This window comes from Dysidea avara, chromosome 4 (genome assembly GCF_963678975.1).
Source record: "Dysidea avara chromosome 4, odDysAvar1.4, whole genome shotgun sequence".
NCBI classification, from domain to species: Eukaryota; Metazoa; Porifera; class Demospongiae; order Dictyoceratida; family Dysideidae; genus Dysidea; species Dysidea avara.
In genome coordinates, this window is record NC_089275.1 from 17,675,319 (window position 1) to 17,694,849 (window position 19,531).

The window sequence follows — 19,531 nt, forward strand, 5'->3', positions numbered from 1 at the left end:
ATGTTAGCAGACATTACTGCATGATTATTATGGAATTTGTGTAATACTGTTTCATGGAAATAAAATGATTTTGCTAATTTTTACAGTATTTTCATATAATTGACAGTTTATAATTCACTTATGTGTGTGTCTTTATATAAAAGTTAACGTAAAACAGGTAGCTGATCAACTCTCTGACTTGTAGCTAACGTAGTTCAACTCTCTACTGGCATGGGTGAAGGTGAAACTCCCACAGGGTTACTTGTATATAACGTAGCTGAACTCTCTACACAGAGACTGGTAATTAATGTAGCTTAACTTTCTACAGGATGATTTATTGCAACTAAACTCTCTACAGATCTAGAGTGACTTGCAACCAATTGTAAGGTAAAACATCTACGGAGTGTTCATGACTTGCAACACAGTTGTACTCTCTACACAGAGACTTGTCTTCTCCTTACCTGGTGGCCTGTAATGTTACTAAACTTTCTATGGGATAATTTATTTGTAGCTGAATTTTCTAAAGGGTGACTTGGAATGTGGCTAAACCCTTTACACAGTGACTTTCTTGTAGTTGAACTCTCTAGCTATACAGAGTGATAGGCCTACATCAAATATGCCAGCATGATAAATGCATAATACAGTACTGGAGTGCTATATTAGCATAATGTTAGCATATTAGGTAGATATTTCAAAGTATGGAGCTTGATTCCATGAAAATAGATTGATACTCCCTAATAAAGCAGTCAGTAGAAACTGCAAATTACAATAGAGAACTCAAAAATGCATTCCATAGCTCCTTACATCAATATTCTTTAATAGAACAGTCACTTTGTAGTGATTAAAAATAATGTTCCAAGATATTATAAGAAATTTTGCTAATCTAGGAACACGATGCAAGCATAATGGGAACACTGAAGAGCATAATAGGTGGGAAATTCTTGAAAGCATTTTGGACAAAAATTTGAGGATATTTGACTCAGGGCTACAGAGTGGCCTGTAACTGAGCTGAAACTTCTACAGGCTGAGCTACACTCTCCAACTTCATTGTATTACTATTAGGCATGGCTGAGATAGGCTTAGCTGTTGAGAGATTTATATCTACTGCATGGATGTGCTTGTATGCATTAATCAAAAGGTACAGCTACAAATTTCATTTTACTATAACTACAAAGTAAAGGAACTCATCATTGCAAGCACACAATCATACAGGGTGTGTGCACATTAACATTTAAAGAATGATAATCATACAATGTGCACGTGTGCATTAAAAGAGAGCTGTCTATATAAGGCTGTGGTAAGTTCTTTTTTGCTCTATGGAGCATATGGACTCTGAAGGCTTCTGATGTGATAAGGTTAACTACATTCCATATCAGCTGTGTACGGACAATTTTGGATGTGTCTAAGTTACAATGAATAATGCAATGATGGCAGAATCACAACACAGTTATCTGGACAATTTGTCCTGTATTGGGTGATTGTTGGTTTTGTCTTGTACAATGGCTTGGTCATCTAGGTGGTATGAGTAGTGACTGATTGCCAAAGTAACTTTTATTTAGAGTGTTACGTTATTGAACAAAAGGCCATTTTATGGTGCAAAAAAGTTATGAAAGGATGAAGTGGTGTCTAACTTACGGGCTATATTTGGTGTTGAGGATTGGTATATGTAGTGTGTCAGGAAGAATGTTCCTTTCCTGGGATGCTTTGAGTATTTCTTTCCCTGCACTGTGCCACCACTTCAACAGCTATTGCATACAAGTCTGACCACCTATCATGCTCTTTGCAATTGTGGTAGATATAGCCAGATATTGTTATTTCTGTGAAGTGTACAGTTTGTCATTAGATCCTGAGGCTCCACTTACTGTGAGCGACTTCCAAGGCTCCAAGGTGTGTGTGTGGCATAGCTCACTGCATCTTGGCATAATACTGATATTAATTAAATGTTTCTTGTTTATATGCTTTCAAAATTTTTTTAGACAAGATGTTTATATTGTCAGTTACGAGAAAAAATTGTTTGAAAAATTCAATGATTTCAAAACTATTCAGAATAGCTCAGTGGGCACATTTCAGGTTGCTTTGAAGGCATGTTTTAGGCTTAATTATACACCAAGTTATGTATTATTGTGAACGAAAGATGAGGGTGAATGAAATATAAAAATTCATCATCTACTATACAGTGCCTCCATACTGTATGATGCACATCAACTTAAATGCCACATATGTATATAACATGTACAAGTACAGGGTATACAGATTCATCAGTAGCTACTGTACAGTACACACTGTATCTGTACACACACACACACACACACACACAACAGCATATACCATTCATGATACCAATTAATACATAAAATTTTAATGAACTGTGTACATACAGTACAAGAATTAACACATGAATTACAAAAGCACTCCATTCATAGAAATTCAGTTAAAAGAAAGAATATCCAAGACCCTAAAAGAGATAATTAAAATAAATATGTATATCTGCATGCTTTTGTATATTACACATATGCTGTAATAATGATAGATTTATAAACCACCACATTCATAAGGTGAATTTGAATCACAATTATTCCGCTGATACAAATAAATAGTAAGCATTTCAGTTGCCATGCATGCCTTCATATAATAATTATACGCACATCTGGAACCAGTCATAAAGCTTAATATTTAATTCCTTTGATGCTGTGTTTTACATTAGAAGCCAACTAATAATGAATTGTGCTACAAAATGGTAACAAACAAGTGTACACTGTAAAGAATATTTCAAAACCTCTTATACTGTATTTATTTCTTAAAAAGCAGCTATATACTTCGTTTAAATAGTAGCTAAACCACTGCAGTCAATTTATGCCTTATGCATAATGGTATCATGTTAATACAGCACAATAGTACATGTCCTTCTTGTCAAGTCCTTGCCCTTCCTAAAAAAATATGCTGGTAATAGAATTGATCTTAAATAGAAGGGGCAATTAGAAGCAGTGGAAATGAAACAGGAAAATGGAAATGGAAAGCGGAAATGGTCAAATGGTCATAAATGTACCCTAGAGTAAAGCCCTTGTTTAGTAGCCACCTCTTAAAGACCACCTTCTTATAAGACCACCTCTGTACAAAGACCACATTGTAGTTAGGTCTCAAAGATGGCTAAGGCATACTGACTTTATTATACCACTTCATGGTCACCTTTATAAAGACCACCCGCTTTACAAAGACCACCTTTTCACATTGTAATAATAAAAAAGTTCCAAACATCAATCATTTCATGACTTTTAATTATTAAAGCAGCTAGGTCAGCTAAAATAATTCTAAAGGTTATCATCTCCTTATGAGGCTTCTTTTTCGTTGATCAGTAGGTTGTAGTGACTAGCTACATTTCCCTTGCATGGACTATTTTTGCTATGACATATTCTGGTACAAACTAAGTGATGACTTGAGTGAACTGTGGACCAAAATATGGGTGACCCCTTTCTGTGAGTCACAAAATACTGTACATGCTTGAATATTACCATGTAAAGAGGTGGTCTTTGTGAAGAGGACAGGTGGACTTTATAAAGGTGACCATGAAGTGGTCTAATCATAGTGTATGCCTTGACTATCTTTTAGAACCCAATTACAATGTGGTCTTTGTACAGAGGTGGTCTTTGTAAAAAGGTGGTCTTTAAGAGGTTACCACTATGTGAGTTTTTTATTCTAGGATGCACATATATAACAATTCGACCATTTTTGTTTTCCACTTTCCATTTCCACTGTTTCCAATTGCCCAAATAGAAGTACTACATAGCAAAACAAACATGCATAACTCCACAGGAGACCCATAGCGCACAAAACATCAAAGAAAATAATAAAACGCTTTCTACTGTACAAATGTTGAATTGACAAAAAATAGGTCTGCCTACCAGTGACATAGTCAAGGGTGGGCATATCAAATTTCTTTATGACAGTAGCAACCACTTGCTATAATTTTGAGCATAATAGGCTAGCAAAAGCAATTAAAGCATTATGCCAGCATATTAGGACGATTTTCAAGATTTTAATTAAATGCGCAGTGCACGTGCCAAGAATACGGAAAAACATGAACAAAGTACTTTTTAATACCCCATTTCATATCAAGAAATGGTGCTTTTTATTGTTTCTTATAATATAGCTACTTCATGGAAATAAGATCGAGATACTCTAATAGAGCAGTCAATTACTCTAATACAGGAAGGGCTGATATACTCTAATAATTCAGCCAACTCTAGAGCATAATTTTAATATTGAAAGCATAATTTTGAGCATAATTTGCTGGATTTTTGAGCACTGCTCAAAAACATAATAGGCTATTTTCAAAGCATAATTGGCTCAAGCCTACTCTCGATAAATGACAGCTATTTTATCTCGACAATAATATTACGTATCTTGATAATGATGTGACATCATAGGACTGTTCTGTAAACTCAGTTTTTGACATAAACGTGGTTGTGAAACCAAAAAAATTATCGCTTTCCCAACTAGTTTGACACCTTTTCACAAGCTTTCCATTTGACTGTGGTTGATTTACAGTAGATTACAAAAACTTACTAATATCTTAATAAGCAAATTCGTTATCTTATTTACAATAGGTGACTTGGGAGGTATATATCTAGATAATCTTTTATCTAAATTATCTCCCAGCTCTTTGAGGTAGAAGTAAACCCTAGAATGCTTAAATTTTGAAATTTGTTTTATATGAAGATTATGTAAGAACATGTACTAGAACAATTAGTTATGCATAAAATATATTGTGGGTGGGGCTCCATAGTGCAGACACACTCATCAGAATGTTACATTTCTACTTAAAATTCTGCCACAATGATAAAACATATACTACTACCATTGTCTTAGTGAATAGCCACATGCATATGAAAGATCTTAATATGGATTAAAAACACTTATTATACTTTACTACCAGGGTGGTAGTAAAGTATAATGAGTGTATTTACAATAATTATTTTGATTTTTAATCTGTAGGAATTTTCATAATGCCTGTAGCTATTCACTAAAACAATGGTAGTAGTATATGTTATCATCATGGCAGAATTTTATAGTAGAAATGTAATATTCTGATAAGTGTGTCTGCACTACATGTATATGGATACCCCCACACAATATATTTAAGCACAACTAATAGTCCAGTTGCATGTATTTTAATTGATCTTTTAATTGCGTTTGTGCAACCACTGGATGCTGTGGTTAGGCATAAATATGTACAGAAACCATTGGGAAATGGACAACCATGGACACAAAAATTCATTGTTACCTTGGATTTAAAGGAGGTATCTGAGTTCTTTAAGCAGCACTGGAAACTACATAGATTTCTACACCTGGTGATGTTCCGTCTGCTGTAAATACGCTAATCCAATAGTGAGTTATGAGCCAGTAAAGCATGGAATTAGTGATGAAAACGTTTTTCGGAGACAAAATGCACAGGCAGCTGCTTGTTTTCGTTGTCTACCACAGGTACAGTACAAGAACAAGTGTTACAATCACCTGGATGATGTATCTTGGCTTGCTGAACACGCTATTAACTTAGTTAACTGTTATGTCGCTTCAGTGCTTTCCTGCAAAGTGATTCACAACAAAGCTTATTGTTAAGATTTGTCCATATAGCATTTTAAAAATGCATTATGCATCACTACGCATCTACAGGGTGTATAAGCTTTACCTGCATTACTGTATGTAAGATGACTATACTCAATACTAATGCTATAGCTAGCTATCGGCCCTCTTAATTCATACATACAATAAATATGCATAAATCTTAATACCTGACTAGTTGAATTAAAGCACAAGGCACTTTGATAGTGTTTTATTACGTGATGACTGCACTGGCCACTTGAGTTGATAACAATTGCAGACTGTACAACTATTTCATACTGTTTGAATTGTCACTTGAGGACAGTAGCTATCCACGCAGTAGATGGGTGCTAATGTCTCAAATAATTCTAAGCTGCCTTGCTCTGATCCCACAGTAACACATACTGTCCACCCTACTACTGGAAGCATAGACAATTCTAAGGGGGCCATGCCCCCCTCCCTGCTGAAAAATAACTTAAAAATTTTTGGGGAAAGTTGCAGTATAGATAGGCATTGTTATTTTTCACATTTTTCATGTTTTTAGCATAAATTTTAGGCTCCTTTAAATTGCAAAAATCCTGCAGTTTCTGGGGGTTGCACCCCCAGGCCCCCCTGAAATTTGACTTTATGCTACAAGTTATGCTGTTCCATACTTGCCCCCCCCCCCCCCCTGTAGGTCAGGTCTAGAATTGCCACTGACTGGAAGGGCTTAATGCCAATCCTTTGTCCTATACTCCTTGTCACATTATGGGGTAATGCTTCATGGTTTTTGTAATCACATGATCTTGCTTCGATTTACTGCCTCTTATTGTACCACAACAGAGTTACTCATAGGAAAACCCTTGGAAACCCCACATTTCTCTACTGTTCTTCATTTGTATCGCTGTGTAACAGGTGAGTATAACAGGTGACCATATATAGCTGAACACGAAGTGTTTCACTACTTTTGCTATTCCCTTATTTTCACTACTGTTTTATTCTTTGATCTCTAATCCATGCTTTTCAATAACGAAGTTTGGACCTGCACATACTGTACCACATCAAAAGAAAGAATGACACTAAGGCATACCATATAGTATCATTACTGCATCAATAGCCAGATAACGGCTGATCCTGAACTGCCATTGTTGGCAGGGCTGCCCAGAGAAATTAAGGGGCCCAGGGCAAAGAGTTAAAGTGGGGCCCTTGACCCAAGTTGTAAGGTGAAGACCAAAAAAAAAAAAAAAAAAAAGGTCACAACCTGCTGGCAATGACAATAACTACCCATCACCAACCATATCTCCTTATCTATAAGCTTGCTACACTGCTCCTCTGAAAAATACTGTGACTGCTCTATTAGAGTATTTAGATCTGACTGCTCTATTAGAGTATATCGATCTTTTAAACAGGTATTCAGGGGGCCCTTCATGGGGCCTCCTGGGGCCCCTTTCAGGCTGGGGCCCGGGGCAAAATACCCCAGTCCCCCCCCCCCCCCCCCCCTGTGGGCGGCCCTGATTGTTGGGAATCAATGTCACCAAGAGTTCATAATATCCCTCTACACTAATATTATGAACTCTTGATGTCATTTGCAGCAATTCTACAGTCAAATTGGTAGCCCATTAGATTAATTTGCAAACATAATTATGATCTTTTGCTTATATGAAAATCCACCCAGACTTCGAAATATGCACTATTCAAAATTTAAAATATTCAAAATTCAGAGTTTGCCTCTTCAGCAAAAAATTTCTGCTTTGAAAATACATTGTAACTCACTATATGTATATGGTATCAGTAAATTTCCATACAGTGTATCTCTAGAGGGTATTGCATCCAAAATATTGCAATAAATAATGTATATAGAATTTTAAAGATTGTTGCTGGTGCAATCCCCTCAGAGCAATATTCCAATAACTGAGAAATAGGGGGTGAAGTGAGTTTCTGAAGACATTATGAATGCCAAGGCTATATGGGATAAACAACTGAAATGGCATAAAAGCGTGTATAGTGTTCCAAATAGTGCATTAAAGGTATCAGTATACAATTATATGATTTTCAATTGTCACAGGAAATAATACAGTACATGTAAGTACATACATAGCCATGAATGTGTGTGCAATATCAACTTAAGTTAAAATTTCACACTACTCTCTATACAGGTCAAATGTCTAATCCATTATATGTTATTCTTGTGACTTAAAATACATGTACATACAACCCCATACATATACATCATTCATTAAAGTGTTTATACAGAACAAATGGCACTACAATTGCTAAAAGGTATAACTGTACTGGCGTTAATACGTAAATTATTAATGTATGTTAATTTGAGACCTGGTATAAGTTTGAAATACAACATTTACATATTTCTGCTACAAGGCTCTACAGCCCTGACGTCAAAGGGGCAGCTGTTTATAGGGCACTGGCCAGAATTCAAGACAACATTATTATGATAAGCAAAATTTTGGATACTTTGTATTTGGATCACATGTACAGTACATAACTCATTAATGGTTCAGTTATAGAGGTAGTGATGTAACAAGCCTTCTTGTGAGAGAATGTGTCAAATCCAAACTTGCCATGGTAGGCTCCTTGTCCACTGTGACCAACTCCTCCAAACGGTAGAGTGAGAACTACAACACAGCAAACAAGTTGTACACAATTTTACATGAAATTTAGTTTACCGAATAGATATTAAGTAGTAAGTACTATACATACGTACCTGCATATACACAGGTATTATAACTGAACTATGTATGTAAGAACAACCCAACGTATCCATGAAACCATCTGATTTCAAAGAAAAAGTTCAGGGTACATATCTTATGAACCCTGGCTGGCCATGTATGGTACATTTAAGTTAAACCATGGCTGCACTTTAAATGTATCGTGGCCTTGATGTGGGAGCAATACAACCAATTTCTTTATATAGAAATTAAAGCCAAAATTGATTGTGGAAATTTATTAGTGGTCAAAGTGATGAAAGCCTTGCTTCCGATTTTGCATTCTACAGCACTCGCAATTTGTCACCCTTGCCATACTACGAGTTGAGAGACATTGATTTAAGGTGAAAACTATTATACATAACATATTAATGGGTGGTTAACCACACTTTTAAATATGCACCACGCCTACTTCTGAGTAACATGAGATAACCACTTTACAGTGAAGCTAACCCCTATGGATATTTGGTAAATGTTGAAAACAGTCTGTAAAATGATGCAGTGGCTTTATAAAATATTTGTAAAATCACATAACTGAACTTTTCCATGATATCTTAAGGACTTGCCTGTCCATGTTAACAAACGTAGTCACAATGTTAGCTGCTGCTGACCCATAATTGAATTTACAAGTTGGTCTATACAATAAATTCAACTATCGGTTTTACATTGACTTGGGTGATTAATCGCTCACAGGCTAGTAGCTGGCAATTGGCATAGAGTTGTATCATGTTCCCTCATGATTTGCCTGATATGTACACCCACGCTCTCAGGCCTGCGGCCCTCAAGCTTGGGTGTACATATCAGGCAAATCACTTGGCCCATGATACAACTACTTATTTAATGAGAGTGTAGTATAGGTAATCACACACATTTGAGTGCAATTAGGGAATAATTGTATGAGTAACAGTCAAAATTGCATGAGACGAAGTCGAGTACAATTTTGGCAGTTACGAGTACCAAATGTGTGTGATTGCCTACTAATCACATAGTGACCACCCTTCATGGTTTGTAGTACACATTCCAGTTCTATGTGGCCATTAACTTCTACTAGGTGATTGCATCATTATTCGTTTACTACATCATTTGTTGTTATACTTAAAAGGCTTCTATTGTCAGCTTATTTGATTGGTTATTCATTATATCACTTTTTAGTTGTACTTAAAAGGCTTCTGTAATTCTGCTTTTTTAATTGGCTACTTTACACTGCAATTACAAAAACAAGGCCATGCGATTTGAGATTAACTGCACTCCTACTATTAGGACTAATGTATGGCAAACTAAATCACTATGTGATTACTGATTAGTATTGAAAAAAGATGCAAGAACATCTAAAATTGTTAAAAAAGACATACTGCACTAGAATATAATTTGATGTACACATCACTGCAGCTACATTTCATTGACCATCACATCATTTTAGTTAAGTACTAAAGCATGTATTCATACATAGCATAATGTCTAGTATATGTACTACAAAAATTAAAGTGGTTATAAATAAACATGTAACACTTTCACACTTCAGATCAAAGGAGCCGCCCAGACTACATTTTGTATGTAGCCCAGCTAGCTGGAAATGTAGCCTGGGCTAAATCTGGGCAGCTATTACATAGACGTTAAGGCCAAAATCAATTGTGGGGATCAATTAATGCTCACATGATTAGTATGCACAACTTGGATTTTGCCATCAAAACCACTCACACAGAGACAGTTTGTTATCTATGAATTGGAAAGCATTGGGCTAAGGTGAGAACTAGTGCTATAGCTTATTCACCACATGTTTCTGAATATGGACCACACCCCACATCATGAAGTTATGAAGTAAGCACTCTACAACCAAACTTACCTATCTAGGCCTTAAGTAAACTCCATAATTATTCCATAAACGATTTAATATCACTGATTAAAACATTATAAACTTGCATAACCTAGAAATTCTCCATAATATCTCTAGGATTTGTCCTTTCTTTGTAACCAAAACATACTAGCTGCTGACCCATAATCAACTTTTTAGGCATGCATATATAATACATCCAGTGGTTACACTTGTATTGGCTTGGTAGACTGATTGCCTTGTCTAGGCTATGAACCTGATTAGGCTCCGGCCTATTATACTCAAAATTTTGCCTATTATGCTCAAAATTATGCTTTCAAATTCAAGATTATGCCCTAGAACTGACTGTTTTATTAGAGTATATCAGCCTTTCCTGACTGCTGTATTAGAGTAAGTGACTGCTCTATTAGAGTATCTTGATCTTATTTTCTGCAAAGTGTGAATAACCAACAAAGAAACGGTTTAATAAGTTATATTATGTGTTTTTAAACATGAAATGCACTAATAATACTATTAGCAGTGAATGTTTGCTTTATTTCAGGTGCGCGTATTGCATATTTTAATTAATTTTCAAATATCGTCCCTATTATGCTGGCATTATGCTTGATGCTTTTGGTCACCTATTATGCTTTAAATTATGCCGGCATAATCAGCCGGTGCCTAAGCCTGATACATATTATAGCTGCCTGATATGTATGCCCTTGGGCCTGCGGCTATCAGGCAAAGCCCTCAACAACTATTTCATGTCATGAACACGAATTAGAATGGCTGAAATATAGCCACTGTTAATCCAAACACTAGTTTGTTATGCTGGCGAAACACTATTTGTACTATTCATCATTTTAAACAAGACATCACAGTATAACGAGTGTATAGACATGTTTCCACACCGTCCAGTACCTCCATAATGTTCTTAAGCATGTAGACACACATGACACAGTCACATTCGCATACCATCAAACTGAACCAGAACATCATTAACTATGAAACCTCCTGGTGAAGTTCTTGTGGACAACATCTTCTGGACTTGTTTATTAGTAGTAAAGGCATATATCACCAGAAGTTTCTCCCTGCATGTTAATACAAGTACACTACCCAGTTTATGTACACAGTGTACACTGACTTTGCATTGATGTAGTCTGTGGCACCATCAAGGTCATCTACTGTAACTATTGGTAGTATTGGTCCAAATATCTGAAAGTAGAGAGATGGAAAGTATTATACACTTACCAATATTATCCCCCACTTCCCCTCCTCCTGGGAAAGGTCAGAATTTAAAATTTAAAAATCTAATCCCTGACCATTGGGGACACAATGAGTGTCAAATTCCCACCCTGTGTACTTTGTGAAACAAATTATTTTTGCAGGAAGTGAATAGCCTGTATAGTTAAACTAACACTAAAAAAATTATAATATCAAATTTCCCACTAGAAGGTCATAAGATCTATAAAGTCGAATTGGATCAAATCTCCCCACTATTTCCCCATGTATGTGTAAGGGGGTAGTGGAGCTTAATGTTGTTCGGTGAATAATATACATTGTGTATGCATGTACTGTATAAGCACAACGCACTGATGATGCTACATACTGTAGAGCAAAAAATGGCCACTTTATTTAATAATGGAGGTACCACCCTATTTTAGCAGCCATGTTTTAAGTAGGTCCTAAGAATGGTTTAGCTGTACTTCATGACCCATTAACAAGGGCACCTCAACATTATGACTACATACGTATATGACACATACAGTGTGTACATGTGCATGTCCCTCACTTCGTCTTCCATTATAGCATCAACATTTTTCACATCAGTGATTAGGGTGGGTGCAATATAGAGATCATCCTTGTCTGATTCCCCTCCCATCACTGTCACCATCCTTGGGTAACCTCTCAACATGACTACATGTATAAATAATGTACAGTAAAGACCTCCCTTAACAAACTGTACAAAGTATGGACAAGTGAAATAGAAAAAAACCTCTACGTATAGCAAGAACAAAGATTTGGTCCCAACAAATCTGACTACATACATTTTTACCTCTGAAAGTGGAAAATGATAGCAAAAATGGGACAATTTTTTTTGGTCCTAAAGTGTCCATTATGTACAGGTTTCACTGCACTCTCATAAATGTACCAGTTTCATACCTCACTTCAATGGGAAGAAAAGGTGTATAAATGCCATATATGCAGTGTTGCAGTAATGAGCTAGGGATATCAGAAAAAAGGCCTTGCAGTTGATCACAACTAAAAGCAAGTTTAATGCTATAATATACACTATCTGGCAAATAACGAATGATGTACTGGTGTGGTGCACCAGCTGTTGGTATGAAGAATAGCCGGGCTACTAAGAGACACCATACACACTATGACTCTATACAATATGTGGACATTTTTGTGAAAGTGGATATCAAATGCTTTGAAAGGTAAGTACACCTTCTTGAAAATTGTGTTGAGTAAACTAACAGAGATCTTACTATGTACATTAAGTATATTTAAATGGTCATACAGGTAACATTTGGTGCAGAAGGTGCTCTTTTCACATGCAAATCAATGATTTACACTGATAATCATCCACACACTACTGGACCTATTTTCTGTGCTCTTTTTTGGATGTAGTCCGACCTTCTTCAGGTCTCAGACCACTCTGGCTCGGCTGCATACAGCTCATGTGAATTTATAGGCAGTTAATAAGTTACATGTTTTCTGTGCCTGTTGCAATTGCTCTCATCAGCCTTCAATTGTCTTTTCCTTTCAGTTGTTTGCTATACCCTGTACTACACATATCCACTACCACTCACTATTCCTATTCTATCAACTGTTTATTAATAGCTGGACAAAAAAACCTGCCAAAATTGTCCATATTTAGGCAATATAATGTAGTTGTATACTTTACCACTTACCAGTCAAATGAATAAATGTTCTACACTCCATGGCTAAATTCATGGAAATCTTTATTACATCATATGGTTCATGATATTCACAGTGAGAAATTCACAAGTGCGGCTTTAGCACTGACAAACTTTGATCAATTGAACACTTCTAAACTGTATGCCTAGGCTTATATTTGAAAAAGGGCCTTAATGTACATTGTACGTAAATACACTGTTGCACTACTAAAAAGATGAATTGACAGTAGCTAAAATTAGTACACAATTTGTCATTATTAATTATGTAACTGTTACTATATTTAGACACACAAATAGTATAAAAGTACTACCTGTCAGTCCTACCATATTACTAGTAACTGATTGTTGTATACAATGGCAAATCTTAAATCATTAGTAGTTCTAGTTAGTCTAGGAATAGTGTTGGTTGATGGAGAGTGTCAAACTAATAGTGGACCTATTGACAACTGTTGTTGTCTTGGTTACAATAACAACAACTACAATGTAAAAAGTTCAGGAGTCTACACCATTGGTAATTTCTGTGGAGTGAAATGTTCCAATGCTAGAGTATATTGTGATACTACCTCAGGAGGAGGAGGATGGACTGTTATTCAGAGAGGACAAGATGGAAGTGTTGAATTTCAGGAAAGAGTCTGGGTAGAATATGAAGATGGATTTGGTGGTCTCACTGGAGAATTCTGGCTTGGTCTAAGATCAATGAATTGCCTGACCAGCCATGGAAATTGGGAATATCGAATAGACTATCAATTACCTAATGGAACAAAATCTTATCTTCACTATAAGCAGTTTGCAGTGGGACCAACTGAGGACCAATATCAACTAACCATATCAGGATTTGATAGTGTTGGACTGACTGATCCTTTTATTAGTGATGATGGTAGCTTACCATATTCTTTAAATGGATCAAGATTTACATCTCGTGATCGAGATTATGATAATGCTCCTGGTGGTAATTGTGCAAATGAAAATGATGGTGGATGGTAGTACAACAATTGCAGTGTGATGTTACTCAATAGAAATTATGGTCAGTTTTATATACCTCTTAATCATAAGTACTACCGTCCTATATTTTTGGAAATGAAAATCAGGTCAATGGCTTGTAACATTAGCTATAATGTAAGCTGAGCTACATTACATAAAATGTTTAACACCTGTATTGTACTCATGTATGTATAGCTAGGTAATCCATAGTTATATACTGTGCGTAATTGCACTATTAACACTATACACACCTTATTGACTCAATTATTATTATTATTATTGAGATGTTTATAAACGTACACTGATTTAATTGCTTTATGAATTTTAGAAAATAACTGCAACATATAAAATGTTTGCAAACTATATGTAGCTATAGTTCCAGGTATACTCTTGAATTTCTGCATCATTGTAAAAACCAATCACCATAAGTTTTATTAGATAATCATACTGTTATTATCTTATCATGAAAAGCAGTATTGCAACACGAGTGACTTAATCTGTGTAGAGTACATCTTTCCTGACTACATACATACAGTTGAACATAATTAACAAGTAAATGTGAGGCTCATGTGCATGAGTATGACCTATGGAAGTACTGACAGGTAGTATTTTTACACTGTTTGTGTGTCTAAAAATAGTCGCAGAATTAATGATTACATGTTGTACAATTTTTAGGCCAAAATTGTGTATTCATCCCCTGTGGTGTATCATATGCATATAAATGTCTGTACATACGTAATACATTTGGAATTATGGACAAGTATACTATAGATTGACAGTGAGATTGTATGCACTTATTTGCTTGATTGTCTATAGTTATGATCATATTGTGTGGAAAATTTGTTGAAATTGGCTTAATGAACTGACCCTGGCACTATCCAGTGCCTTGTGAATAGTAGATTCAATATCTCTTTACCAAACTACCAGAAGACTTGTTGATATAACTCATAATCAGCCCATGGCAGCTGGCACATAACTATAGTATGTTCACGTTGAGCTGAATCCTCAAAAACGTTTAATAACTCATGGATGCAATTACACACGATCTTGAAATTTGGCTCATTTGTAGTACTGCTTGACCCGCTAAAAATATTTCAAAACTATTTTGTTCAAATGTCTGACATAATATTTACGGCCAATCAAAAATTTCACAATACATTTCCTATGGGGAAGCCATATAACTACAGTGTCCATTACAGCCCTTTCCCAAACTTGTAATGGAGCCAAATCGTACATGTCTGTTGTTGACACCTTTGCTGTTACCAATAATCATCTGGTTGGCTGAAATGTTGACTCTGTTGAGAAAAAAATCCACTTTTAATTTTTAACTATTTTTCAGGATTCAGCTCAACGTGAACATACTATAGTCAATAATTACTCCATCAATTTTGCTAAACACATCTTCAGACAACTTACTGTAATGCAAAACCATGCTCACATCATTGTACACTCAGATGCTTTATTACTACACTTATTGCAATTGTATAGCTTCATACACCAGGGCAATACAAGTATGGAAAAGTGCCAAAAGTATATTGTAATGTACAAACTGTTTCTAGGGGTGGGCGATACCAGAAAAGTTTGCTTCGATATAATTCCAAGTACTTTAGTACTTTTGTTATTGTTATTAATACTTTACAGTGAACAGCACTGAAGGTCTGACAGCAACGTGTGCTGCAGCCTTAGGATTACCTAACCTAATTTCAAGGACTTAGACTTGTGACTTTTGTGTGTAGTAGCCAATTAGTGAACCTCGTAGTGCTGAAACTTTCTCAATGATGACTGGTGGGTTGAATAAAGCTTGCATTATACGTAGTACAGTAATGGCTGAAATATTTGGTTTTTTTAGTGTTTGCATTCGTAACACACGCACAATGCAAGCAAAATTATCACATGATCACCAAGTATCCAAATTTCCGATTCTTCATAAAAAGTACTCAATACCAAAGTATCAGACATTCTGGTATTGGTATCGATATTTTAATACTTGTATCACCCACCCCTAGCTGTTTCTAGCCAAGCAACAGAACTACATGAAGCCTTACAAGACTAATGGAAAAGCATGTTTGTGGTTACGCGTGAAAAACACAGAGAAATACAGAACAAAGTAAAGAGGTACGAACAGTATGAAGCTAAAATAACTAAATTGTCACTCTACTATTGTTGATACAAGTAATGTTACTCATGTTCTTAAATCAATATAATATGTGACCGGATTTGCAAAAAGGTACCTTTTCCACACATTTGACATACCAGCAAACAAAATGATGTAACACTTGACTCCTTATACTGATTAACTTGCTCTTAGTATCAAAATGTAGCCAGATACTGTAGCTACATGTATTGAAACGTTCAAGCAATTCTATGCCATAATCAAAAAGTTATGAAGCTTTAAAGTTCACAAAATGAGTCAAATTGTGTGTGTGAAAAAGGTACCTTTTCGCAAATCCAGTCACATATATACTTCTAGTTAATTCACAACAAACAACATCTGTGTGGTTAGCTCTTTACAGAGTGCACTCTGGCCAGCCACACAGTCTCACAGTTCTCTACATAACTTCATTTCTGGACCTTCAAGATTTGATAGAGGCACCATGGAGGCACTAATAAAACTACATGATGCTTTTTGTACCCCACAAGTCAAAGTAATACTGGTTAACAATACATTTTGCATTCATAACTGACAAGCACAAGTAGGCTGGTGTTGATACTTCAACATCTGAGGTTTAGTGTTGTGGGGACCACAATCATAAACAAATAACACTACACTTGCAAGGCTGCTCTGAGTTATTTAGTCATGACTAGTAACCATGGCTCCAACACAGTCATTTGCACAACAACCTTAATACTGCTTGCACATTAATGTACACTATAGCTACACTCATCATATACTTCAGACACATAAATATACAGAAACTTTAAAACTTCACAATTATTTGCCTTGCACTTAGGTGCATGCTCAGCAATTATACCAATAACTGATTGTTATTATATTATATTTTATAATTGTAAGACTCATATGCATAAGCATAGTACAATGATTAGTTACAAATTAAATTAGAATGTAAGTAAATAAGTAAGTAAATTAATTAAGTATAAGTAATTAAGTAAGTAAATTAATTAAGGATAAGTAATTAAGTAATTGAAGAGATCACTAGTGTACAAGTGTAGAGAATTGTTGTAGAGTTGGTGCATTGACAGTGACACTTGGTAAAGCATTCCACTGAGGGACTACTCGTGGAAAAAAACTGTACTTATAGCTATTAACTGTTGAAGATATTGTTGTATACAATGGTAAATCTTATATCATTAGTAGTTCTAGTTAGTCTAGGAATAGTGTTGGTTGATGGAGAGTGTCAAACTAATGGTGGACCTATTGACAAATGTTGTTGTTTTGGCTACAACAACAACAGTTACAACTACAATGCAAAGAGTTCAGGAGTCTACACTATTGGTAACTTCTGTGGAGTAAAATGTTCCAGTACTAGAGTATAACAATTTTGCCAGGAGGAAGAAATTATTTATGCTTCATTATAAGGGATTGTACTAGAGCCCCTTACAGTATTTCAGATGTTACACTAGTGAGCTGTTTAGGATGATGATGATAAATGCTGGCTCAAAATGTTTGGCAGTGTAGCAGTTGGTGTTTCTGTGATTTATAAGATGTGATGTAGCAGCAGCAATATAGTGAGAAGCTCCACCTAGATAAAATTTAAAAATTTGTGTTTTTGGTTTACACTGAAACCTCTCTAATCTGACACCTCTGTAATCTGATGCTGTTTGTATACCAATTGAAAAAGACTTTTTCTTCGTAATACTACCTCAATAATCTGACATCCTTGCTAATCCTACCACAATTTTCTAATCTCAATGAGTGTCAGATTATAGAGCATTCACTGTATAGCTATCCAGATATTTTGCAACTTGATGGTGTTTTATGTAGAATCTAGTAAAGATTTTAAGCAGCTGTTGCATGAGAGGTGAAGTAGAATTTTTGATATTTAGCTTTCTGCAATTACATTAAACTTTTTTTTGAACAATGCATGCAAGTTATTGGCGAATGCTGGTAGTTAATGGGCTTTACATCACCAGTCTGGATATGGTGTTCTATTAGTTTTGTTTTGCCTGGTTTGGAGCTAAACACATCCTTGAATTCTGTTATAAAATCACTAAGGTCATTCTATTGGGATGTTGTTAACTGCTTTCCAAATAACGGTGTACCAAGCGTGGGTTGCCAACTAGGGAAATCTTCATCAAGGGAGCATTCATTTACTTGTTCTGCTAGATTGACTACTTGTGATCGTGCAACTGGGTACCATTTCTTTAGCATGTTGATATGGAAAACATGTACATGCTTACGCTTTCAATGATCATGCATATCAACACAGTAATCCACTGGACCAGTTTTTTGGATTATAGGGTAGGGACCCTGCCATTGTGCTAGCAACTTGTTACTATCTGTTGGTAAGAGTACTAGTACTTGGTCACCAATAGCAAGTTGCCTATAGCATGTATTATCATCATACCATGCCTTCTGTGCCTTTTGTGCATCTTGCATATTTTCTGCCACTAATGAGCGCATTGTGTCCAGCTTATCACGGATAGATAGTACATAAGAGACTACACTTTCCTTACTCTTTGAGTTAGCTTCCCAAGATTCTCGCAGTACATCCAATGGTCCTCTGACCTGTTTGGCATAAAGCAACTCGAAAGGTGAAAACCCTGTTGATGATTGAGGAACTTCCCTGTAGGCAAATAGAAGGAATGGAATCATCTTTTCCTAGTCACATCCTTCTTTTTGTTGCTAATTTCTGGAGCATACTCTTTAAGGTCTGGTTAAATCTTTCTACCAGGCCATCTGTTTGTGGATGGTAAGGGGTAGTCCTGATTGGGTGGGCATGTAGCATTTGGTACAATTCTGTTAAGAGCTGTGATGTAAAGTTACTGCCTTGATCAGTAAGTATTTCACCAGGTATTCCCATTCTTGAAAACACACCAATCAATGCTTCTGCAATGTGAGATGCATCAGTTGAATGCAGTGGTATGGCCTCTGGATATCTGGTGGCATAGTCACAAATCGCTAGCACATACCTCTTACCCGAGCGACTGCGAGGTAAGGGTCCAATGATATCCACTGCAATACGTTTGAATGGTTCAGACAAAATTGGCAAAGGTATCAGTGGAGCTTGTTGGCCATGATGACGGGATGATTTTTGAAAAATTTCACACTGGCAGCAGTATTCTGCTACATCCTTGTAAAATTACAGCCAGTAGAACCAATGTAATATTCGCTGTGCTGTCTTGTCTTTACCCAGATGACCAGCTAAGGGGATGGTATGAGCCAAATGTAGCACTCCTGGATTACATCCTTCTGGAAGTACCAATTGTTCAATTTCCATCTCATTAGAATTCTTCTGTGGTGGCACCCACTTCCTGCACAGCAACCCATCTTTCTCAAAGAATTGTTTGCTAATCCAATCAAAGCTGTTTTTCATACCTTTCCAAATCTTCTCTAGTGTAGGGTCAGCTTTCTGTAG

The 19,531-nt window shown here is 36.0% G+C and overlaps 3 protein-coding genes across 3 annotated transcripts; 1 reads left to right on the forward strand and 2 right to left on the reverse strand.

Annotated features, from left to right (window-relative positions):
* Positions 1 to 8,040: 8,040 nt before the first annotated feature.
* LOC136253611 (aldehyde dehydrogenase family 3 member B1-like) lies at positions 8,041 to 11,983 on the reverse strand. Its single transcript, XM_066046277.1, has 4 exons — positions 11,882 to 11,983; positions 11,234 to 11,304; positions 11,065 to 11,180; positions 8,041 to 8,189 (listed from the first exon to the last, which is right to left on the reverse strand). The coding sequence occupies exons 1-4, from the start codon at positions 11,981 to 11,983 to the stop codon at positions 8,041 to 8,043; spliced, it is 438 nt and encodes a 145-aa protein (XP_065902349.1).
* Positions 11,984 to 13,357: 1,374 nt separating this feature from the next.
* On the forward strand, positions 13,358 to 14,295 carry LOC136253413 (fibrinogen C domain-containing protein 1-like). The gene has a single exon (XM_066046087.1). The coding sequence runs from the start codon at positions 13,368 to 13,370 to the stop codon at positions 13,995 to 13,997; it is 630 nt and encodes a 209-aa protein (XP_065902159.1). The 5' UTR covers positions 13,358 to 13,367; the 3' UTR covers positions 13,998 to 14,295.
* Positions 14,296 to 18,357: 4,062 nt separating this feature from the next.
* Positions 18,358 to 18,768, reverse strand: LOC136253612 (uncharacterized). The gene has a single exon (XM_066046278.1). It carries the CDS (start codon positions 18,766 to 18,768, stop codon positions 18,358 to 18,360), a length of 411 nt encoding a protein of 136 aa, XP_065902350.1.
* Between the last annotated feature and the right edge of the window lie 763 nt (positions 18,769 to 19,531).